This window comes from Nyctibius grandis, chromosome 4 (assembly GCF_013368605.1).
Source record: "Nyctibius grandis isolate bNycGra1 chromosome 4, bNycGra1.pri, whole genome shotgun sequence".
Lineage (NCBI taxonomy): Eukaryota > Metazoa > Chordata > Aves > Nyctibiiformes > Nyctibiidae > Nyctibius > Nyctibius grandis.
In genome coordinates this window covers 4,784,395-4,810,870 of record NC_090661.1, presented here as the reverse complement: position 1 = coordinate 4,810,870, position 26,476 = coordinate 4,784,395, and the positions used below count along the sequence as shown (strand labels likewise).

At 39.5% G+C, this 26,476-nt stretch overlaps 1 protein-coding gene across 1 annotated transcript in view; it reads right to left on the bottom strand.

The window, feature by feature from the left end:
* NELL1 (neural EGFL like 1) overlaps window positions 1-26,476 on the bottom strand; it is a 296,528-nt gene that overhangs the window by 140,471 nt on the left and 129,581 nt on the right. Inside the window, exon 13 of the mRNA XM_068398442.1 lies at window positions 8,571-8,696. Coding sequence (XP_068254543.1) covers window positions 8,571-8,696 — 126 coding nt within the window. The remainder of the gene's footprint in view (window positions 1-8,570; window positions 8,697-26,476) is intronic.

Sequence of the window (26,476 nt, the reverse complement as noted above, 5' to 3'; positions counted from 1 at the left end):
AGCCTTTTTTCCTAATATTTTCCAACAGTATTGTAATCATTATTACTGAAATCAGACAAGCCATATAGCCCATTCAAGCACCAAAAGCAAACACTACAGAGAGTCTGTATCCAGCCATTAGTCATCCATCTGACATTTCTTCTTTGTCTAGATGAACAATGTGTTGGGACAGAAAAAGAGGATATAGCGGGGAAAACAGAGAATTCCTATCCAGTGTGGTCAGCATTGTGCCTGGCTAACCAGCCCTTGGCAGCAGACATTAACACAAACCAGGACTCTCAGAATCAATATGGGAGGGTTTAGGCCACATCTGTCTGACCTGCCAACCCCATGCACACTGTGCCTCTTACCTGGGATCATTCTTTAGAGCATCTTCCTTGACACACACCAACAATCTTGCAGCTGAATGCAAAAAAAACTTCTGTGAGATACCAAAAGTTTGGGGGCACAGGCACAGAATTTTCTGAAGGGAAAACATCAAATTATAACGAAAAACCCCTTAGAATATTTTTGTACTGTTCAGCCATAAACCTAAAACCAGGCTTTTAGGTTACAGATGAGAAGCATAAAGCATGTTCATGAAAAGAGATTTTAAATATTAAAAAGGACTGCAAATAGAAAGGTCAAAGCATTCTCCGTGTTCACTGAGAATATGACAAGAGGTGATAGGCTTAAAGTGTGGCAAGGGAGATTTAAGGTAGCCATTAAGCAAACCTTTCTAAATGGTTGAGTAAGTACTGGGGTGGGGGGAACAAAAAGGGTATTAAGGAATTTCCCTCACTGAAGTTGTTTGTTTTGTTTTTTTTTTTTAAGAACAGATAAGACAAAGGATGTTTCAGGGTCCACAGATCCTGCCTTGAGGAGGAGCGGTGAACCCGCTGCCCTTCTCTATGATTCAGTTACTTCCCTGATTCAGTAGGAGAGTTCAATTCTGTGACTGAAGAACAGAGAGTTTGTTACAAATGGTTTCTAGAAACAGAATACAGCATGGGGGAATTTTTTGCTTGTTTGGATAGAGAAGATGACAAACCCTGGCTGTTAGAACTCCAACAAGATCAGAACTTGATTGAATAAACTCTTTCCCAAAAGCAAGTTACACTCCTGAAGGTATTAACACTTACTGTGGAAGCATATGACTAAAATATGAGAGCTTTTTGCTTCCAGCCACTGACATAGATCCTGCAGCTGCTGCAGGTTTTCCAGATAGCGTGCTCCCACTAAGAAATTAGTGTGGTAGCTCTCATTCCATCTCTCACCTCATGAACTGTTTGTAGTAATTGCTAGATTTAGTGAAGAGATCAAGAATTTGTGGGCCACAGAAACAGATTTAGTCCTACTGTATCAAGGAAAAATCCTGCCATAAGAGAGCTCAGGACAAATGCTGACTTGAGTCTTGAATGAGTATTAAATCAATATTATTATTTTTAAGCATGAGCTTAACACTTAAGTTTATGCATAAGCATGAACATGCATATGCAAAACACTTTGAAACACAACATTTTTGTGATAGCATATATACCAGCACAAAAGACTGCAGCTAAGAAATCATGTAAAAATGCTAATTATGCCTAAGTCAAGAAATACAACTATCAGCATGATTTGCGGTCAGCTGTTTAATTAATTGTAGTATTAATAAAGTTATAGAAAATCTATGTGTCAAAAGGACTTGAAAGGATTACCAACTACTCTGGACAAATTAGCAACACTTCCATGCCTAGAGCACAGGAAAGCACAAAGATGTTTAATTAAACTATTTACCAGTGAGGAATTTAAATCACTATAAATATTACATTTTTAGTACATTTTTTCCTCAGATTGAAAGCACTTAGGAGCAAATAATATGCAGCTTCCCAACAGCATTTTTTTAAAGGAAGGAACATAAAAAATGTTGCAGTTAAATCCTGTAAATGAAGGTGAAGTCAGGAACAAAAGAATGTAACATGGCATTTAAAATTAGAGGACTGGGGAATAATTCAACTCCAAAGTAACAAAAGATGTTACAAAACTGCATGGAACGAGGAAGGAGAAGATTTATAACATGAAGGTCATGTGGTTATTCAGGGCCCATGCACACTGTGCTTCAAGGAACTGCTATTGTTTCTTGTGAAAATATCAATACCTATAAAAATAAACCCCACTGTTCAGAGAATCCTTGTTGGTATAGGTCTGTGGTTTTTCCCACATCTAATTTTTCTGACTCTGTTTACTAGATTCTCCAATGCTGCCACTGTCTCAGCATGACTTTGGCAAGATGCTCCACTTCTCTGTGCCTCAGCTTCCCCTTCTCCAAAACAGCAACTACTTATCAGCCTTCTAGGGATGCATCAAGAAGCTACCTGACCCATGCTAGTACAGCATTCCCTGACAATACAAAAGAATCATCCTTTTTAGTGTTATTATAAATAGAGCTTCCCTGTGGCAAGAGTGCACTAGTTATCTCTTTATAGGAGTTATCTAAAGCCAAAATGAATGGACTGAAAGCTTTCTATTGAATTAATGCGTTTTGAGTGAAGACCCGCATGAGTATCAGCCAGCTGATGTGGAATCGCTCTGTTGTTGTTTTGCTGGATTGACTCAGTACTCTTCTAGTCTTCTGTTGACTTGTCCTGCAGAGCAAAGGACAAGTTGCCTGCTCTCTGATGCAGGCAATACCCACTGGTGCATAGATTACCTGCTGCTGAACTTGGCCAACAGCCTACTGAGGGACATGAAACAAATGTTTCTGCATTTCAAGGCACCTGGAACTAAACATTTCCCTTCACAGTTCTGGGAACAGAGATGCTGTTGACTACGGTTCAAACAAAAGAGTAGTGCTTAACACTAGGAGCTAAGCCCTGTCCTGCCTTTTAGCTCTTGACATATAAGGATCTCAGGAAAGAAGAGACCAACATAAGAGTATTTTGTGCCTGCTGAGTTAACATAATCATAGTGTCAACCATTCAGGTTGGTTTAAGACCAATTTCCAAATGCATTTGGAAATGCCTGACTGTTGTCCTGAAGATACAATGCAGTGAGAAGACAAGCACACAAATCAAGATGCAGTTTCTAGAAGGACAGTGGGCTGTCCTCAGCATGTATAGGACAGAGTGGACTCTGAAGCAGGCAATGCTTCAGAGCAGGGTGTATCGATATATCAGTGACAAGTAAACTCAGGAGGGTCCAGATCTGTCTGAGGTCCTTATCTCCAGTCATACCCATTGTGCTGAACATCTGCTACCTAATCTATAAATGCTGACACAAAACTATGACCCCAAAACAATTAATATTTTCATAATGTTTCTTTAAAAATTACATAGTGCTAGGCAAGATACTCACTAATTATATCCTTTAGAGCAGCAAGATCTAAAGAGGGCTCCTCCCCAAAACATACCTGAAAACGATTCCACCACAGACCTGCCTTCACTGCTTACTGACCCAGGCTTGGGTTGTCAGCCAGCAGACACGTCTATCAATTCACCGACTCCAGGCCATCATGTGAACAGTGGTAACATCTGTTTACTGACCTCTGAACATCCAAGACCCTGCACAGTACTTCGGAGGTTCAAGTGCCACACCACAAATATTAATGTTTCTTTCTTGAATGCTGATTTAGTTCACCAAAAGGGAGAAGGGGGAAAAGAGGGTCAGTAGATTAGAAGTAGCACTGTCTTTCAAAAAGTGACTATATTATCGATTGGCTGCCTAAAAGCTTCTATTCTGGTCTTTTTAAAAACACATACAGTGGTTCTGGATGAGAGGCCAGTAACCTGCCCTTTGAGACTGCCACTTCACCACTGTGAAACTTGCTGCATTATTAGTATTATTATGGAGCCCCTACACCACTTTGAACCTGACACGTAAACTGCAACAAAAATCTAAAGGCATCAATTTTAGTGATAGCAAACAATTTGAATGTTTGTTCTAACCACAGCAGGAAATTTCTGCAGTTGAGTTGCCTTTCACACACAGGGGAAGAAGAGAAGAGCAGAGATAGGGGGCTGCTGTTTTTTTCCCCTTGAAATTGAGATTTCTCAGAACGCTACGTTATTCTATGCTTTAGGCACAACTTTTCCAATAACACGCTGCAGAAGGGCTTGTTCTGAAAGGTGCGTTAGATTCGACACTGAATGCTACTCCAGAAACCATATAGGATAGAAGTGAAGGGACTTAGAGGATAACCTGTCAAAATCATTAGGTTTTCTTGCTTCCTCTTCTCCACCCATATTGCAAGTCAAATTAGCATATAAACTACAGACTCACATTTAGATTCTAAGACTTCTTCTAAACAATATATTTCTATATAATATCAAATTTTCCACAGAATTAAAATACTGAATGGTATATTTTGAAAATACTTCCTGTTTCTGTGGTAGATAAGGGCTTGCTTTTTGCAAGTAACATATTTTAGTGACTCATTGCTTAGAGAAGCCAAAGGTTAAAAGTCCTGTGAACGTTATCACACAAAATGAGGGCTTGAAAAGGGTTAAAAGCACAGTCCAGTATTCAAACATCATGCAGAATGGCACAACTCCACAGCAAAATCTGGAGGTGGATTCCTTTCACAGAGGAAAAACATCTGTCAACATAGCTTGGTGCATAAAGTGGAGGATGTTTGCATACAGGTCACACCACATTTTGGCAGAACGTGCTGCTGGCATGTGTTGGGTGGCCAGATAACTTTCCATACTATTTCTTGAATAGATGCCCCCAGGGCAAAAGGGACCAAGTCATTCTCAAGTCCAAAGGAAGGCTTTCCATTTTGCAAAAGGGCCATGAGTAATACATGCAAATAGAGGAATAAAAATCTCTTGACACTCTCATTTGTAAAGGTCTTTTTTAAGCTTTAGTGCATAATTAGTGAATATTTGCTGGAAATAAAAAAAAAATAAACCCCCAAAACAGAGCATCCAAGCCCAGTAGTAACTACACAAAAATGAGACAAACAACTTATTCTGGGAACAACAGCAAGATTTTAGGAAGTTTTCAGTGTCTCATGCAACCCCAAGGAAAATACAGCAAAATAAGAGTATATTTTTTTAATGGTTATCATAGATGTTAAAGGCCAGGAATCTTTATCATGATTATCATGATTATCTTCGCAGAAAATGCAAGTACTACGCAAAAAACAGATGAGACCCACCTACACTGTTTCTTCTTCATATCAGCATCATATATCTAGTCATTACAGATAACTTATGGCCTATTAAGATGAAACAGCATTTGTCTACTTGATTGAATGGTGGTGGGACACAGAAACTGTATATTGTAGTTTCAAACTACAGAAAATCAGACATATACATACATTTTCAAAATCATACCAGAGAACAGATGCAGCCCATCAAAAATAAAATTAAGATACTTTTATTATGTAATTTATAATGCTTCAAACAGCATTAAACTATGCACTTTTGAAGCAAACTCCCAAACTGGTATGTTAGAAGAAACCAACCCAAGAGAACATATTTATCAACAAGCAAGCAGGGTAAAAACCTGTGGAGGTCAATAAAATGCTTTAAATCAGTAGATTCCAGTAAATGAGAGCATCTGGGGCAGCAAATCTTGCTGCCATTTTCGGAATGGGCAAGACTGTGATTTACCTGAGAACAGATAAACAACCTGTCAGTATCACAGGAACAGACTGAAAGAAGCTTCCTATTCAAGGGTAACTTTTCTTAATAAAACTGTCTTTCACTCAACAATTTAATTAACATTCAGAGCTCAAAGCTCTAGGAAGAGGTGAGCAGAAAAACACTAATGTACCTTTCTTGGTGAACGTAAGTTAAAGTTATTGCTAGGCTGACTAACCTGTCACAAAACACTATGGGATGAACCTCAACACACCAGGTCTTTTGCTTATGTGAGACTGAATAATGATCATCCATTAAAATAGACACTACTTAATTTTAAACCATAGTTCAGTATTTAATATGATTGTAGACTTCATACAGAATATTATTTTAGTTACCCTGTGACTGCGCTTTCTATGCAATCAGCACAGCTTCCAACACAGTAGTTTCTTATTGAAACTTACTTACACAGGAAGATCCTACTCCACAGTTCTCATGAACAGAAATGGAAAATATTATTCAAAAATTGTTTTGGGAAAAAAAGTTTCATCAACACCAAAACAGTACAAATGAGTTTAATTTGAGAAAGATGCAGCATTATCAGAAAACAGACTGGAAGCTGCATATTTAAGATTCGGCAATATCCAAATTAATTTAATTTTGCTCAATTCAAATTTGACCCAGCATTTCAATATTCACTTCATTTCTTCTTATAAAGATAAACCCCTCAATATAAAATTGAAATACTTCATTCTTTCTGATTTATGGCTTCCACATATCACTGCTTTCCGCCTTCTGAAAGCTGTCAAAGCACAGGGACCAGCCACGAAGCACAGCCCTGCCCAGCAACACACAGAATCTGCTCCACAGCAGATGATGACTTTGTACCTCAATGAATTAGATTCAGACTTCCCAAAATATGATACCTCCTGCACTAGGGAATAACTCTCCTGCTAGGTCAACAGTGTATCAAATACATGCAATGCTGTGCACATGCCTAAAGCACTTACATTTGAAACTTGTTAACCCTTATCTTGAACTCATTAAAGCCTGACCCCACATACACAAAATTCAGCTGTAATCAGAACGCCAACCCATCTCAGGCTTTCAGATTTGTCCCCAAATGCATGGTTCAATAACAACATAATTTCTCATTTATTTTGTTTGAATAAAGAGGAATAAATTTTAAAAACTAAGTAACAGCTACAATCTATTTTGTTTGTGCTGCTATACGTTGGCACCAGCATGACAGGGAACTAGTTAAGTATTTGCTGCCTGATTTTTTTAATTAGTGGGGTTTTGTTTTTTTAAGATTCATGAGAGGAAAAGTCTATATAAACATAATGCAAGATACAAAAATAGGATTAGTGCTTCTATTGTACAATACTTATTTTAAATACATTTATTATTATAACATATAATTATTTCTAGATACAACAGGCAATGAACTAAGTTTTTCCTCATCTATATTACATACTTTCTGTGCTTTTTAACTGTGATGTCAAAAAAGAAGATAATAAGTCTGCAAGAAATAGTTATTCTATTATTTCATTCTTATACTGGTTCTGGATTTTTTGTGTGCATGCACTCTAAATGAACGTTCACCCATTACTGTCAAGCAACTTGTCTTACTACTTCACACTTTTTCTGTAAATCACAAATACCCTGCTTTCTAAACCATTTGCATGCCTAATGATAGTGCCTTGCTGGAAGGAAAGGAACATTAGGAAATTAGTAGTGCATACAAGAAAAGAAAGTATCAGATTATCAAAGACACTTTCCCATCACTGTGAAGGCCACTACCTCACACAGCACACACATTTAGAACAAAATTTAAGGTCTTAAACTATTCTGACGTGGTAGATTGTAAAAGAACAAGAAAAACTCAAAGGTTTACTCAAAAGACAGATTATATAGAAATAATGACTCTCTGGGCAAAATAAAAAACAGTTTCCTGACAGCTATTTAGTATCAGCCTCTCTCAAGAGGTGAGCAGGACTTTCCTACAGTTTTTATAAACTACACAATCTCAGCTACAAGACATGCTGTCAACATGAAAGTCAACGTTTCCTATGACCTTCCCTAAGGATAACATGTGCATTACAACGTAATTATTCCAGACTGGAAATCATTCTCATATTGAATACTCCTGTGCCATCTTTCCACTTGAGAAAATAGCTCACCCAACACAATTCTAAACATGGTATTGTGTCAAGCTGACTTATTTCCATTTCAATAAATCTGTCTGGTATTTTCCTCCTTTGCCAGGCAGGTGCACCATCAAAACAATCCTGACATCAGCCTTTCTGAAGCGTTGTGATTGAAAGACGTTATCCAGTTAGGTATAGGTGGACCGAGTGTTTCAGCAGCTTCTCACGTGTTTCCCAGAGACTGCCAGAGAAGGTTCCTTAAAAAACTCGAGATGGAAATGAGACCTACCTACTTTCCGCTAATAATTTTTAGCACTCATTTTGCTGACAGGTATTAAAAAAGAATCACTGGATTTATTGTCTAATGCTATCACACTTGTTCTCTTTTCTAAATAACGTGTCATAGCCCTGGATACATTAATTCTCAGCATTAAGAATAACAATTTCCAAACCATGTAACAATGTATTTTGAGGACTTTATACCTTTTCACTTTTGCTTTTATATATTTGCCTCAGCTCTGCCCAGAAAGCTTCTCCTCCAGGATATTTTCTCATGTTTTAATCCACTGACCAGTTTCAAACCACAGGTAATAAAATGGTATTTCCACTCACTACACGTGTGATCTGATCTCAGCCTTTGCACCTCATATGCAAGCCAGTGGTGGGACATGAAGGGACCACGTCCTGGTTGACAACAGCGCTCAGTGTTGAGCACCACAGAGCTTCTTGAGCCACCTTCCCAGTTATTCCCAAAGGGCCCATACATAGAAAAGGTACTTTATACCAATTTACCTATCTCGCTTGTGCCTAAATTTTATGCCAGCAGAAAGCCAGCTAGTGTAACAGTACTATTGCTGTACACCTAAGAGCTCACCTGTACAGGAGAAATCGTCCACACGGACATATCCCATGACACAGTCACAACGATAGGATCCAGGCAAGTTAACGCACACGGTATTGGCATGACAATAATGCATCTTGGCAGCGCACTCATCAATATCTGCAGGGGAGAAGAACCAAGGGAAGTCACAGTCAGGCTTAGTGAAATGAATAACATGACATAATATTAGAATAAGAGAAAATAATTTCCATTTACAACTCCAAAGGCAATCTGGTAACTCTAGCATTAGAAAAAAAAAGAGGCAAATTTAGTAGAAATGTATTCCTTAAAAGAGAGCTAAAACTCCTGTATCATAGTAATGAGCTCCTTCCACTGTTCTTCATAAAATCCTAATTTTTTTTTTAACCCTGGAAGAGTAACTCATACATTTGGGTTTTTTCCTATGACAATGTTAAAGTACAAAAACTGATGCAGATTTTTCAAACACATAAACCAGTATCAGAAGTATGCAATACTGAAAATCCTAACTCATCGGTAAACTACAGCATGAAGGCATAGTAACTCTGTACAGCATGATATCAGTTGCAGTGCTGGATAGATATGGCATGGCAATGTTTGTCAGGGCAAGGCAGCAGATTCAACTGCAGAGCTGACCAGCGAGTATTCCAGCCCTCCAGATTCACCCAAGTGAATTCTAGCCCTCCAGAATTCACTCACAGTACCCTGTCCCTGAAACACACTTCTGCTGCAGGAGTTACTGAACAGCACTCTGTGCCACTTCCACACCCCGCACAAGTGGAAGATTGAGCCAGTCACCTAAACCCATTTTAAGCCTGCTTTACATCATCCCAATGGAAAAAAAAGGAGTGGTAGCAACTTGACCCCATATCTCTGTCTGCTGGAGCAATCTCTACTGCTGCTGCAAATTCAAAATTCAAAACTGTTTTCACAATAGTGAATCAAACCTATCATTTACTTGCCTATTTAAATAACCCAAAGCTCCGTGATATTGTAAACTGTAAAATTTTCCGCCTTCCTTCCCCACCAAACCATTCTCCTTATTTTTTTCTCAGCAGGATAGATTTTCCACTTAGTAGCACAGATTTTACAGAAAGTAATTCATGGTATTCGAAAGATGAATTCTAGCATTACATATGTCCACACAAAGAAAGATGAATCAGACTCTTTTTTTCCCCCCTATTACTTTCTCCTTGTTATGGATTGCTCACACTCAAGAAAGGTATGAATTGACAAGCCAGCTGAAGAACCTCCTCAGTTGGTGGGGTACAGATGAGCTGGTCACCGCACAGTGCCGTCTCCTACCACATCCCTCCACACAGCCACCTGTAGAGACCAAGCTACAGTCTCCCTTCTCCCTCACCACAAGATGCTTATGGACACACAATGGAAGTGCTGCAAGGGGTTAGTACCATAACATCAGGATTTAACCCCAGAAGGGGGGGGGGAGTTAATTGTGCACATACTGAGTTCTTGGTTGCCTACATTCGGGTATTCTGTTTAACCTCCCTAAACCAAAGTAGCTGCAGCTGAGATACACCCACATTTTCCAGTCTCTGAAAATGAAACACATGCCAGCTATAATCACACTTTCTATACTACAGACATCTGTCCAGTAGGAACAACTAGCTAAATCACTTCATGTTGGCCACCAAACAGCTGTCAGTTGGCAGTGATTTCTGACTGCTGCCAACTTGGGCTGAATTAGAAATGAGGGCCTGGAGGCAAAAGACTTTGCATACCACTGCAAACACCTTGAACTATCTCGTTCCCACATTTCTGTTGTTTCTGTTGCAGTGCCACTTGATGAAATGAATTTTAAGAAGTCAGGAGCATCAATATATGGAAGATAAAAGACAAGAAAAATCCTCCCACATGTCTTGTTATCACACCACTGATTGCTAGAGCCACTTGGGAAACACTCAGGTGTTGACGTGCGTTCACACTGTTCTGCTTGCAGCCTCTTTTTAATAGGCTTTTGGAGCATAGCTTTGAGGAGTTTTGTTCTTGCATAGCTAATAATTTTCTAGCATAAAAGGGAAAGGAACGAAAAGACGCCTGAAAAGAAAGCAAGAATGTCAAAACAGCAACCAATTCATCTGAAAATTAACCTTATGCTCTTCCCTCTGTCTCCAGCTTCCTCACTGAATTCACTGGACAACACTCCTCCTCTTTCTTTCCCCAAAGGGAAGCAAGAGGATTAAAAATCTCAAAGGTGAAGGAATTTGAACTTTCGTCCATTTGCAAGCAGGGCCCACATTACCGTAACACAAAATACAAGAATATGTAAAGATAAAAAGAAAATTCACAACCTGTATGAAAATACTTCTGTGGGAGAATTTCTCAAAAGGAGACTAAAGACCTCAAGTGATGACTTGACTATAAATAGAGTAATTGAGAATAACTGACACTGGGCTGCTGCAGAAGTCCTTGAGTCTAGGAAGAAAAAGACTGGGCCTAACAAAGGAAGCAGAAGGAACAAAAGATCCCTCTCTCCAAACTTTGCTCATTTATTTAACTCTCAATCTTTCTTGGTACATTTTCCATAAAATCTTCAGTATTTCACATGTTCTTTTACCTTCACAGTATTAGCCTTCTATTAATACATGCATTTCCTTCACAGAGAATAATATTGAGAGGTCAAAACTGGCAATAGTATTTTCTTATTAAAGCCTGTAGGGCAATACTAAAGCTGCTGTTCTGGACCACAACTCTACAAATTCTTGTAAAAGGTTAGGTAGTCATCACAAAAAGCTTTGGGTTTTTACTTAATATTGTTAGAGTAAAATCCATAAAGCACACAGTGGTATATATCAGCTCAGTTGTAATGGAACTCAAATTGTGATGCATGTGTATAGATTGCTTGTCGCATTTGAAATATTAGAGCTCATCTTCTAGTGGTCTTTTGAGGTGATAAAAATACATGATTTATGTTTCTCTCTAGGCTGGTGAAGTAGTTTGTTTTTCTTTTAAAAAGGTATACTTATGGTCTTTAAAATGAGACTTGACACAGCGTAATGATCATTCACATATCACCAGCTTCCATCTACATAAGCTAGCTCTTTGCAACAACAAAGACATTTGGGCTTCAGCTTTTAGGTAAGGACCATTACGTTGCAGGGTGGGTTGGTTTGGTAAGCGAGTGCTGTTCTACTGGGTTCATGTGTTTCCTTAACAGTTAGAGAACTAGGGTTCATTGCCTATGCAGAGCTCTCTTTACCCCAGTACTCACCTACCCCATGGCTAACCAGTTACCACCATTACTCCTTACAGTTCTAAAGACTGCTCATGAACTTACAGGGAAATACACATGTATTACCTTTTATTATTTGCGCCCGTGCACTCAGCAAAGCCATACGTACACTGAGACAAACCACAAGAAAAGTATCTCAGTGGAGCTACCTGCTTCGCATCTTTTTGCCACATGGCAGGCACTCATCATCTCATACCAACCAACCAAACCAAGGTGGATGGAAAGACAATACAAATGGTGTTCAACCCATGGCCAGTGAAAAAGGTTTTCTCATCTGCAAATGTACTTTACAAACTTTACAAACCATTTAACTTTTTCATGCCCAACTTGGAATCCTATTGCTAAATAATTAAAATATTGAAATATGACAGTGGGTGGGTGTGTGTGTGGGTGGGTGGGTGTGTGTGTAAATTCCCCTCCTCCCTTTTTATTCTATTTATACTATGCCTTAACGTGAACTGTACTAAATCCTGGTCTAAGTAATCTGGATTTTTAAAAATGTAAAACCAACCTGTGCTGTTATTTAAATAACATAAAACCTTAAAATACGTTCACAAGCTGATGGAATCATATAAACAAAGTTTCCAAAAGAGTGGATCACAACACTAGCGGAGCATAAGAGATGCCCTAAAATTTCAGTCACCCTACGCTTATGCGAAAAACAAACATATGCTATTTTCACTCCCCTAACTTAGCAGCTCCTTGTTCATTATCTTTTCTTTTTATTCTCCAAATTCTCCCTGATTCTGTCCTCTCCTGCTGTTATCTCCTTTCCACTGCCAGACTCACCTGACTTCAGCTCTGCTTGCCTTCTTTTTTCCCCCCCTCCCATTGTCTGTTCTCTTTCCGCAGATGTCTAACGTACCCCATACCTATCTTTTACCTTTAGCACAGGGTTGGTTTCTCAAATTGCGCAGTACAACCCGCAGGGAGCCATAAAGCCCTAGACAACAGCAGTCAGCAGTTCCCTGTGAGCTGGCAGCAGCTCAGCTTCCCCAGTTGCCTGAGTAAGAAAAGACTAATTACTGGCTGCAAATGTTTAGGCTAGCCTTAAAACTGTTTATCCACCTGCACTCCTTGAAAGCAATTAATCTCCTCCAAGGCAGGGCAGCAGTGCAAACACAGGTGACCCTTGCCACTCCTCTGACTTGGAGGGATGGAGCTGCTGCCCAGTCAGAGACAAGGAAACAACCCAAAACAAAAGCAGATAAGCCAAAGGAAAATTTCCCTTTCAGTAAGGCTGAGAAACGTTACCCTAATGTTAAGTAACTAACCAGCTACAAATGCCTTCATAAATTAGGGCTGGTGTAGCATCACCTGGGAATCCATAAGCAATAAAATAACTATCAATATAATAACATCAGGAAGTATTATCACTTTAAATTTTAGAGTGTCATTAAAATGGTGCAGCCTCTTCCTCTGGGCACAGCGTAAAAGCGCTTTACATTGATATACCTACTTTATGATCAGGACAAGAGTACCAATATTCCAGATCTGCTTTCTATCAATTTAACGGCCCCTCTAGGGATGACAACTGCATAACTATCAGGTTAAACAAACAAACAAATACTTAAAAACACACGCTCACATGCAAATCACACTTGAACAGTCATACTTTCCAGCGCAGACCAGCCCTAAACTAAGGTAACATTCCTGAGAAGGACAAAAGAAAATTCAAGTGAAGGTACCTTCCTCCTCTTTACTTCAAGACTCTTAAGCTTAAGCTCTTTACCAATCACACTCCATAAAGCTACTGGTCATTCTCAAATGAAGATCACAACATCAGCACTCCTTTGCTACCTGTTTCTCAGCTACATTAGTAAACAGTCTGCCCAGCAGTCCTACAGGAAAGTGGTTGCTTCCTAAAATCCACTCTGACAAAATTCAGTCTTAGGCATTCAAATATTGCCTAGGACAAGATGAGCTCCCCTTCTCCATCCCCATTAACGCTTACAATAATACACAAAATATTAGTCTCTTTAGGTTATGATTTTTTGCCTTAAAAATGAAAAGAAAAAACAAAGCTTTTCATAACCCAAGTCTCCAATAATCTGACCAACTCTCTGGAGCCAGGATATTTCAGCTACAGTCATTTTGCTCATCATTCCTCAAAATACCACAATCCTATCATGAAAGACAGCAGCAGACTCTTTAAAGCTTACTGTCCAGACTATCTAATGTCGCTCTAAGTGAGAAGATTTTCCTTTTGTTATTCTACTAAATTCTGCTCCTCTCTAAGGAAAACTGAAAATTTGCAGTTCCACTCTCCCTTGCACTTTCCATCATTACGCTGGCAATTTATGACGCGTTAGTAAATGTCTGTGTGGTTGGTTTGGGGGGATGGTCCTCAAGAGCCTTGAGATCTCTTAGGATAAAAGCAGTTTATTTAAATTGAACTTTTCATAAAAAATCATTTAAATCAGTTAGAAAGCTGCCACTGTTGGCATTAAAGAAAATACAAGTAATGTGGTGGTGTTTTTAACAGAAATGAGCTGTTTTCTTAACCCTAAGTGAATGATTGCATTCATTTGATAAATACATTAATAGAAAATGTTCACAGACTTATAAATATTACTTTTTTTAAATGTTTGCAGCTATAGCTCCTAGGGATGGTTGATAACTTATTCATAAGGTATCTCTGACAGTTGCAAATAAGTTATTTTTAAAAATACGCAGCCAGAATTCACATATGATAATGCAGCTTAGAGAACACAGCTTAAAAATAATCACAAAAAGCAGAAAGAAACATTTGGGGGAACAGGTTTTGGCTAACAGCAGCAGCTCAGTCATTTGCTCAAACATGTCAAAGCAACTAGCAAAAACAAGTGAGGATTCTTCTTGTATAATAGCCACTATGATGTTTAGAACTTAACTGAAGTTAAGAAAGATTGCTTTATCCAGGATTATTCAAGCCTTTTCATTTTTTCTTTCCAATTATTCTTTGAAAATATACTGATATTTGTATTTAGAATGCACGGCAGCAGAACAGGCTACTAAGTGGTGCGCCTGAGTTGGTGTACAGACTTTTCTTTAAAGATGCTGCTTAATTTGCTCTTCTACTAAGTGGCTTATAAGAAGCTATGTAACAAGCAAGCTACTTTTCAGTTTCAGAGTCTCTCTGTCCAGCAGGATTCAGAACTTTTACCCAAGTCAGTGTCACCACCCCTGCTCTCCAGCTACTCTCTGGCCTCTTGGGTTCAATCAAAGCAGATCAACATCTCTGAGGACAGTCTGCTATAAGGGATTCTGAGGAACATTCATTACGTCCTCTCATGGACATTATGGCAGAGAGGTTCTTCGTCACCTCCAGGTATTTTAACACACTCATGAATACCAGCAGCTACTTCAAGAAAGAATTCTATATTTCAGGGAGATGACCTGGTATCTATCAGAAAAAAAAAAAAGGAAAGAACACTTTCATGTCCCCTCGTGCTGTATTAAGCCTCTGAAGAGTAAGATGTGACTGCTTCTGATTATAAGAAGACCACTTCAACTAAAACGGCGTTAATCCCAAATAAGCTGGTGCTGGCCCTACAGTAGTTGTTGGCTCTCAGAACTTTGCAGGAGCAAGCCTACAGTAGGAGAAGTTGTCCACTCTTTGGTTGAGAGTACCCAGGGGATTTCATGGGTTACAAAACTACCTCTGTATCCCTTGAGAACAGGACTACGTAATGAAGCAGCAGGGATCTGTGCTATCTCTATCTACAGTCCGAGTAATATTCTTGACAATATCACCAAGAACACTGCAATAGGTAAGAGTTAAATTCAGAGAAAGATAAAAGAATAGAACAGAACAGAAAATTTCATTTGGAAGGGACCTACAGTGGTCACATCTAGTCCAACTGCCTGTCCAATTCAGGGCTGACCAAAAGATAAAGCATGTTATTAAGGGCATTGTCCAAATGCCACTTAAAACACTGACAGGCTTGGGCATCAACTACCTCTCTAGGAAGCCTGTTCCACTGTTTGACCACCCTCTCGGTAAAGAAATCCTTCCTAATGCCCAGTCTAAACCTCCCGTGACACATCTTGGAACCATTCCCACGAGTCCTGTCACCGGATACCAGGGAGAAGACATCAGCATCTCCCTTCTCCACTTCCCCTGCTCAGGAAGACGTAGAGAGCAATGAGCTCGCCCCTCAGCCTCCTTTTCTCCAAACTAGACAAACCCAAAGTCCTCAGCAACTCCTCATATGACATTCCTTCCATCCCTTTCACCAGCTTTGTTGCCCTCCTCTGGAGGCATTCAAGGACCCTCACATTGTTCTTAAATTGTGAGGCCAAGAACTGCACACTGCACTCAAGATGAGGCCGCACCAACGCTGAATACAGAGGGATAATCCCCTCTTTTGACCAGCTGGTTATCCTGTGTTTGATGCACCCCAGGAGGCGGTTTGCCCTCTGGGCTGCCAGGGCACACTGCTGACTCACGTTGAGCCTGCTGTCGACCAGCACCTTCAGATCCTTTCTGCAGGGCCGCTCTCCAGCCACTCCTCTCCCAATTTATATTTGTGCCCGGCACTACTCCATCCTAGGTGCAGAATCCAGCATTTTGATTTGTTAAATTTCATCCCATTAATCATTGCCCAATGCTCCAATCTACCTAGATCCCTTGCAAGGCCTCTTGTCCCTCACGAGAGTCAACAGGACCTCCCAGTTTGGTATCATCAGCAAACTTGCTAATGGCGCATTCAACTCCTGCATCCAGATCATTGATAAGTATTTTGAACAGAACTGGCCCTAGAATTGAACCCCGAGGAACACCGCTGGTGATCGGTCACCAGCCAGATGTAACCTCATTCACTACAACCCTCTGAGCTCTGCCCTTCAGCCAGTTCTTCACCCAGTGCACTGTGAACCTGCTCATCCATAGTTGGACAACTTGTCCAGAAGGATGCTGTGAAGGGTAGTATCAAAAGCCTCACTAAAACCCAGAAAAACTACATCCACTGCCTTCCCTTCACCTCTAAGCAGATGACCTTATCATAGAAGAATATCAAATTAGTTAAACAGGACTATCCCTCTGTGAACCCATGTTGATTGTGCCTGATGATTGCATTATTCTTTAAATGCCTTTCAGTCGTACCTAGTATAATCTTCTCCATAATTTTTCCAGGAACTGAGGTTAGACTAACAGATCTGTAGTTCCCTGGGTCTTCCCTCACCCCTTTTTGTAGATTGGAATAACCTTGGCTAGCTTCTAGTAAGCAGGTACCTCCCCAGACTCCCAAGACCTTTGGTAGATGATTGAGAGGGGTCCTGCATAACATCTGCTAGCTCCTTCAGTACTCTTGGATGAATCCCATCAGGCCCCATGGACTTGTGAACATTCAGCTGATACAGCTGGTCCCTTACAATTTCAATGTCCACAAATGGAAAGTTACTGTTCCCACACTCATGATCCTCCGACTCCAGGGACCGGGCAGCTCAAGGACTATCAATATTATTAAAGACTGAGGCAAAAAACACGTTGAATGCCTCTGCTTTTTCTTCATCCCTATTAGTCAGATGGCCATCTTCAACAAGTCTCAGCCCAGTGTTCTCTTTAGAGCTCCTCTTGCTATTAACATACTTAAAAAAGCCCTTCTTGTTATCTGAAACAACACTGGCCAGTTTCAACTCTAATTGAGCTTTGGCCTTTTGTGTCTTGTCCCTACATATATGAAACATGGCTCTAATCTTCCTGCGAAGCCTGACCTCTCTTCCAGAGACCATACAATTTCTTTTTCCTCTTGAGCTCCTCTTTTTCTTCCTCTGCCCCTCTTGCTGGACTTACAACACAGTGGAATTGCCTGCTCCTGTGCTTCTAAAAGGTGGTTCTTAAAGACTGATCAGCACTTGTGGACTCCAAAGCCCTTAAAAACAGATTCCCAGGGTAAACTCAGAAAAAGGATACAAATATGATGCATTTTGAAAACTTCTCTTATAAAAATGTGAAATTAGAAATAAGCCCATGTGGCTGTAAGTTCCATGATGGCATTAGCTTGCTCTTTCATATTAGTTCTGTCTTAAAAACAGCTCAAAAAACCTGTTTGCTGTTCTTTTTTGGTTTTTTTTGGAGGTGATATGTTCAGTAGTTCACATTATAAATTCTTTCATGCATTACCCATACTTATTCAAAGTTAGAAAATAATCATGTTTGTACATTCTGCTTTTCTCAGAATAGTTTTCTTAAAGCTTCACTCCAAATGCTAATTCTGGAATAAATAAAATTCCTACAGATGTGACAAATAAAATGTTGGGGTACCCTAGGTTTATCCTTGCAAATGTAATAAATGCCTGCATGGGTATAGCAACATGAATACCAGTAAAGAAAATATTGCTTAACTTCATCACAGTAATCATGTTTGGCAGCTCATCTGAAATGAACATGAAAAGCCACTGGCTCTTTCCATCCTACAGCAGGTAACAAACTGTGAAAAAATTATGAGATACCTCCCTAGGCATCCTTTATATCTTTCCCTAAAGCCAGAGATGTTTGGAGAATCTCCTAGCTGTTGAGGAGATGGTGAAAAAACGAGGCTCATCATAAGGCATACGTGGAACAAATTCTTGCCACCAAAGATGATTTGATAAGCTGAACCACAAATGGTGAGCTATACTGTCACATCTGTCAGCACATCAAGCTTTAAAGTTTGGAATCAGCAATTTGACACTGTTCTCCTTTACTCCCTTGCTAAAACCCTGAGTATGATGGCAAGGGTCTGATCTGCGCCATGCACCTCCAATGAATCCATACAGATCAACAAAAATGTGAGTATCTGTAAAGTCTATTCCCCTACATAGATGGTGCTCATCAGGGCAATGCAATTTACCTACCTGGGACACAGAGGGAATTAACTGCTTTCCCCTGGCTAGAACCAATGACAGAAACCTCAACAAATTACTACAGGGCAGGAGAAGGAAGCGTTATATATAATAAATCTAACTGGGCTACTCTCCCTTAGTATTTAGTACCACTCTTTCACCCGTTTTTCTTCTTCAAAGGCTGTTAATGCATGGGATTTCATTCTAAATCTAACTACTTCATGCTTGGCTGTAAGAGTTACCATTACATAAGTCTACGTCAAATAAAATGTTATGCTACTACTGTTCCCAAATATATTACAGCCCATTAGAAAACAAAGCAATAGAGTCACCTCATTCCAACAAAAATAGCTTTGTTCCCTAGAAAGATTGCCTCTAGTTTGCTGATTACATAAATGTACTCCCAAAGCCCTGCTTGCTTTGGCTTTGATTTCACTTATGAAAGAAACTCCTTTTGGATCTCAGTAAGCACTGATGAAATAAATACTGCTGCTGGAAAAGGAATGACAGATTTCTGTAATAGATTCACCTCCTTATTTATGGTTATTTTTTAAATTTTTCCAAACATTCTTAGAGATACCAGCGGATGCTTATACGGGGAGGGGGGAAGACGGGAAGGGGAAAGGTGAGAGGAGTGTTATTTCTCTCTAATCTTCTGTTCACCTACATTAGCCAAGCAATATGATACATTGAAATAACTATATCCATTTTCATTCAGCTAATACCTTACCTTTTCAATCCCTTCTATCTGATTTTACTAATGGCTAAGGGTGAACAATGGATTACTGTATCAAAACGAACGATTCTTTCTTCATGCTGCTATACTGAGAGCAATTACTTTAAATACCTGGTTCCATCAGCACTTGTCTTATAGCGTCACCCACAAATTTTGCTTTACTGTTCTGTTTTTATCCCTAATACTCTTACCCAGTTTGTCTCCTTCTATGTATGTCCTGCGATATTGACTGGCTTACTCTTTCAAATCCACACAGATGCTATCTTCAAATGATAAATTGTAGAAGGCTACCCATATAATTGATCTAGAATCCCTGTGCCCACAGCAACCTTTTACTGTGGCATTTTGAAGGACACTGTATCTCTCTGAAAAAACTAAATGCTGATGAAAATTGTCTGGGTTTTTTTTTTTTTGGGGGGGGGGCGGGGGAGTGGAGAGGTGGTCTCTTTACCATGTCTAAAAAAAGCTATAGTCCCTGGAAAACTACTGGTCTTGCATTTTATCAGATAATGATATCACATAACTTTTAACGTATACTGTTGTAATAAATAATATGTGATATGTTAGTAGCAGAAAATCATACAAAATTAATACACCACCATTTTCACACAGAAGTAATTTCTTCACTCAATGACCATTTGTGCAGCGCAAAGCAGCACACAGGTAATGGAAAAATATTGTCCCATGTTGGTAAACACTCGCTGTGCCCCATCTTCTCTTTCTATGGCCTTCGCAGCACTATTTGCATTTTCCTAAATGTTCTCTTTTGACATCTTTTCAATCATTCATTATTCATCTGTTTCCATCACATCTTGTTCCTCTATCCAGCTCTGCTGAAAAAATCCATGTGGAAACATTGAACTTAAAGTGGCAGACTCATCACCAGTGCTAAGTTGGCGACTGTGCCTCTCCGATGCCACACAAACCAAACCAGGCAGTTTCACATGACAGATTTACTGATTACTAATTTTCATTGGTCCAGACTATTCCCTGTTAATCAGGTTCCACAGAGGGTTAGAGCCAAATATCTTATTCAAGTAAGAAAATCATAGATCATTGCAAAACAGTTCCTTTCCTAGTATCCCTCTAAGCCATGCTAAACACCTTTCTGTGTTCTACATCTTTGCTACACAATCTAGTTTTATTGTTTGTGCCTTTTTAAATTTAATTTAATCTATAATGTAAAAACAAATAGATAAGCTAACATCAGCAACCTTAATTTTAGATATTATAATTTTTTCCTACAAACATAGCCTTAACTGACATAACTGAAAAGTGCAAGATGCATCTCTCATCCGAACAAATATGGTAATCAGGTGTGATTTATAGCACTAGTTACTGAAAGAGGCATTTCTAGTTTGGAGATTGCAACAACAGTGCATTCCTTAGGTATAACCTGAGGTGAACTAAACAAGAGGAATAGTAAAAGGGGGCGTGGGAGAATCCAACAGATGATCATAAAAAATACTCTTTACCTGCAACCCTAATTCCTGCCTCAACACATAGTACGAAACTTTATAATTGCTTTGCTTTTGGCTATGAAATATAAATGGTGATTTAATGCCTTCCCCTTTGATAACATAGTCAAAGTTTAGTTGCAGTTAAAAAAAATGAAATTGGGACACTCAAGTCCTTACTATTTCATTTCTAACAGCTACATCCAAATTACTATATACACTGTCACCACAGTGAGTCAATGATGTCTTTACTCACATTTCCTTTATCAGTATCAGCTACTGAGGAATTCCTTCACACAAATTCCCTCAAGCTCTATCAAGACCAGTGGTCAGAGTACAAAAAAAAAGGAGAGACAAACGATGCTGACCCAACCCTCCCTGGCCACGAAAGCTAACTGCGAGCATGTCTGTTGTTTGTTGATGTTTTAATGCAAGATCTTGAGAGGGCGTGTGCCCTCCTGAAAAGAGCCTAACTGCAAACAAGCTTTCTGAGACTCTTCCATAAGCAGGATTTTCATTTGCAGCACACAGCACCCTGACCTTTGGGAGTGGGGGTCATGAACAGAGGCAGCATTATGTTGCTATTCACAATACTAAAATTATTACCAGCACCATTATGTACATTTCAGAGCACATTACCAGCAATCAGTCCCAGTTCTAGCATGAGCAAGACAGGCTTTTAGCGACAATAAGCAGTTCCCTCAAAACCCAGCAAAATTCTCTATGAAATACAGAACTGTACAGCAGGGCAGTGGCAGAAGCATACATCAGGTTGAGTAATCCTTGTGAAAGTTAAGAGAGACACTATGAATTCAATGGGCTTTGAATCAACCCACTGAACAGTGTGTGTATATATATGCATGTGTGTGTATACACAGATTTGCACATTGCAGAAGGAGGTGAATCAACAAAGATCTCACACTGAATGAGGAGAAAGAACAGGAGAGTTGAACCAGCGTTACTGTTTTCAAATGCTGTGCTCTGTCCCCATTTTTTCAGCTAGATTAAGTTTTATTTAAAAGCAAAATAATAACTCTTAAGATTGCTGTTGATGAAAGCTTCATGGTTTTTGTCCCTGGAGAGAACTATTATGAAAACAATGTGAGCTTCCACTATCACTATGAGGATGGAGACTTCTACAGATATCTAAAATACATTTTCACCATCTCTATTAATAAGCAAAACTCTAGCCTGATTTCATTGGTCATTCTACATTAGCTGTAAATAAACTATGAAAAACAAAGACAGCAGAACTAGACAAGCTGTGGATAGAAAGTCAGTATCAAAAATCAGTGCAAAAGAATCCTCATCTCCAACGGTTTCCAATACTCTCTCTTCCCTCCACACACATTTCAAGCTATTGTTCTTTTTTTATTAACAGCAATGTGACCTAGTCACATTGTAACAAACAGCATGAAGTCACCCACATAGCACAGCGGGACAGGACACTATCTGCTTTATGCAAACATACTATCATTGCTAGGACTTCTAAAAACATGAAAGGTGATGATTGTCAAAGTAAAGGTACCCCATATAGAATTCATGAGATTATAAACACCCTTCTTTGAAGTGTCTCCAAGATTTGTTTTCTTAACACAAGCTTCTCCCTTTCATTATTGAAAAAAATTCTGAGAATACAAAGCCCATGTCAATGAAAATCAACTTGTCTATACCAGCATATAATAGGGAATACCAATTTGTAGCTGCCAAGAACAGAGAAGAGAGCTAGCTAGCAGGAACTGGTGGGACTTGACTGCTGCAAATTACTACATTACCCTTGAGCCCTAGTCAAAAGGTGTTCAAAAAAAAAAATAAAAATCACACTTCTTACCTTAGCAAGTTCCTGGACTAAGGTACACTGTGCCACTGATCTGTGTTCTGTACATGTGTCCCTGTCCTGGGCATCCTTTGCTTTCCTAAACTGCTATCTTGTCTAGCTGCTATTGCTAGCATAACAGCCGCCAAAAAAATGTCTCTTACCAGCTACTTTACAGGAGAACCTACACTTATAATGAGCTTTCAGTAAAAGGGTAAATCGACTGACAGCTGGTTAATTCACCAGCATCTAGCAAAAACTGAGCAGAAAGGCATGCACAGGAGCAGAGGACATATCCTCTAACACACACACCTCCCTGCATAGCAGCACAGAATGGCCTCCATGAAGGCAAAGCCAAAGACCATGAAAACGTCTTTACTCACAGGAGAAATAACAGCCCTTTTAGGACTGGGGTAAAAAGGAGCGAAGGGAGAAGCCGCTGTTTGTATTTCCATCCTTAATGTGTGCCCTTTGATTGAAAGCAGAAGGAGCATCTCAAAATAGGTTCAGAGTAACAAAGTCAACAAAAGGAGAAACTTCCTTAATGTTTGGGAAAAGACAAAAAAAAGAGACAAAACAGCTAGACAGGGAAGTTAAGACTTTAGATGTTAAGGTAACAAGTCCAAGGAGTACAGACATGAAAACAGTTAGGGAACAAAGAGGACAGACTAAAGCTCCTGGGGCAATAGGCTATAAAACAAGACTGAGATGGCTGTATAACTGAAAGGAGATGAACACAAAACATTCCATTTCCACAACAGTCAAAGCCCTTGTATCATGATCCAAGGGTGTTTTTCCTCCTCAAAACCATAATTAGAATGGCTCTTTCTGCTGAGAAAGCGTAGAAGGAGAACAATTTCAGAAGTTATGTTGTGTTCACTTAGACCACATGAGTTTCTGCAGAAAAACACTCTCCTATTTTACTGTATTGGGTTTGTGTGGCAAGGTTTGGCAGCAGGGGGGCTGAAGGGGTGGCTTCTGTAAGAAGATGCCAGAAGCTGCTCCCATGTCCAACAGAGCCAGTGCCAGCTGGCTCCAAGACGGACCCACCGCTGGCCAAAGCTGAACTCACCAGCGACGATGGTAGCACCTCTGTGACAAAATATTTAAGAAAGGGTAAAAAACACTGTGCAACAGCAGCTGAGAGAGAGGAGTGAGAATATGTGAGAGAAACAAAGATGCAGACATCAAGGTCAGTAAAGAAGGATGGGGGGGAACTGCTCCAGGCACTGGTGCAGAGATTCCCCTGCAGTCCATGGTGAGGAACATGGTTCCTGGCAGGAACAGCAGCCCAATGGAAAGGAGGCCAAGCTGAAGCAGGTCTTCTGGCAGGGCCTGTGGAGGACCCACGCTGGAGCAGTCAGTTCCTGAAGGACTGCACGGTGTGGAAAGGGCCCACGCTGGAGCAGCTTGCGAAGAACAGCAGCCCATGGGAAGGACCCACGTTGGAGAAGTTCATGAAGGACTGTCTCCTGTGGGTGGGACCCCACACTGGAGCAGCGGAAGAGCATGAGGAGGAAGGAGCGGCACAGACAACATGTAATGAACTGATCGTAACCCCTATTCCACGTCCCCCTGCACCACTCAGGGTGAGAAGGTAGAAGAATAGTGAATGACGTTGAGCCTGGGAAGAAGGGAGGGGTGGGGGGAAAGTGTTTTTTAGATTCTTCTTATTTCTCTTTGTCTTGCTCTGATTTGATTGGCAATAAAATTAATTTCCTCAAGTCGAGTCTGTTTTGCCCGCAACGGTAATTGCTGAGTGATCTCTCTGTCCTTATCTCCAGCCATGAGCTTTTTATTGTATTTTCTTCCCCCCATCTTGTTGAGGAGGGGAAGTGATAGAGCAGCTTGGTGGGCACCTGGCAGCTAGACAAGGTCCACCCTTTCATTTACTTATCATTTTAAACTAAGAATTTTATTTCCTTTAGCCTGTGAAGAAGTAATCTAAGCAATTATATCACTATGTTTGATATCTCTTAAGGACTAAAGAATGAAGAATCAGAGACCTATTTAAGATGGAAAGGCAAAATCAAGATTTTTCAAGTTTCCACTCAAGTCTTGTTAAGAATGATGCTAATAACCGTAATTCTAACAGCTGATAGATGCAATTTTAATTAGTCAGGCATTGTTTTTCATTAAGGTGAGTGATGTACTGAAACCCCATTGAGTCATAAAACTATCATTTAACACAACTGCCAGCCTTTTTGAGGCAATTCACTTGACATTCTATTAAATCAAAGGAAAAGTGTGACTACTGTATCTAGACTGCATCTGTATTTCTGGGTATAATAAATGTCAAGGAAAAATTAGTAATGCACAATAACAAGATTTGTAAGCAGAGCACATGCTGCTTTCTCACAAAACATTGATATTCAAGATTAAAAAAAAAGGGGTTTTTTTGTCATTCACCTTCTTCCAGTAAAGACCAGCTTCTCGTCCTCGCATAGCACTTTCACAAACCCAATATAAATAAGTGAAATAAACCATCGACACAATAGACTGATCAATCCTACAGTCTAACAAAGCTGAATACATATAGAAATTTCTCCTTAACAATCAGTTTCTATTTACCTTCCAGTTTTTCAGAAATCTTAACAACTTTGTTCCTTAGTTCTATCTTCTTGTCTTGGCAGCCCTAAAACACTTCTTTTGCCTAGTCCACAATCCTGAATTCACAAAAAGCTGCGCTCTGACTGTTTATGCACATATTTGAAGACAGTTATGTTCATTCTATCCCTTCAACCAAGCTATACATATCTAACTTCTGGTCTTGCCTCATAAATCAGTTCCTACAACCCCTTCATCATTTTTACAGTCCTTTCTGAATAGCTTTCTATTTATTAATTTTAAATATCTAACTGCATATGCCATTTGCCTCAACGTGTCACATGCTCTGAAATCTGCTTCTGAATCCTCACAAAGATTTTGGAAGGGTAAAATCATATGCTGCTTTGACCTTAGAAAATTATCCCCAAACCAGATTCTGTTAAAACAGTTTTAGAGAAAACATGAAGGAAAAAAATTATACAGGAATAGTGAAATCGCTGCGGTTAAATTATTTTGAGGTTTACACAGTGGCATAAAGACCTTCTAACCAAAGGAAGACTGATATTAATTTCTTATAAATACAAACATATACCATATCACAGAATCACAGAATCAACCTCTATGCTACACAAATCTGCTTGCTGTTTTCCAACTAGGTACTAGATTCTTTCTGATAAATCCACTATAAATCTGCTATTACTTGAAATACAAGGAAGACACATCATCCCAAGGGTGATGGGTAGAGGATGTTCTCTTTGGCTCAAGGACAAGACTACTCAGCTCATGAGATGCACTAGAAGGTCTGCAGGCCAAATCATCAGCTGATTAAAAAAACAGACAGCTGACATCTGTACTATTTAAAAAATAGGTGTACACACATATATCCATATATATGTGAATTAAAACAATCCTCAGTTCCCCCAGGCAGATGCAGGAGGGTCCATGTTCCCTGTGCATGTGGTATTCATCTTGAAGAAAGGCATTTTTTCACACTTTAAAACCCTGAAGTCTCTATCTGGGCATCCTAAGCACAGGCATATAATTAAAGGGACATCACATACTGCAATTTGTTCAAGAATCAGTAACAAAAGATAAGCACTAACACAGAGTAGATAAAAATTCAAAAGCATCCATCTCCATTCAGTCACAGGGAGTTTTTAAGACTTTGCTAGTAAATACTAAGAGCATATCCAGGGTATTATCACCCATATGCTAAAAGACATATTCGGTTCTATGTCAGTGAATTAATTTGTTGCAGTGTCACATATTAAAACATCTGATGAGCCATGCTGTTGATAATAAAAT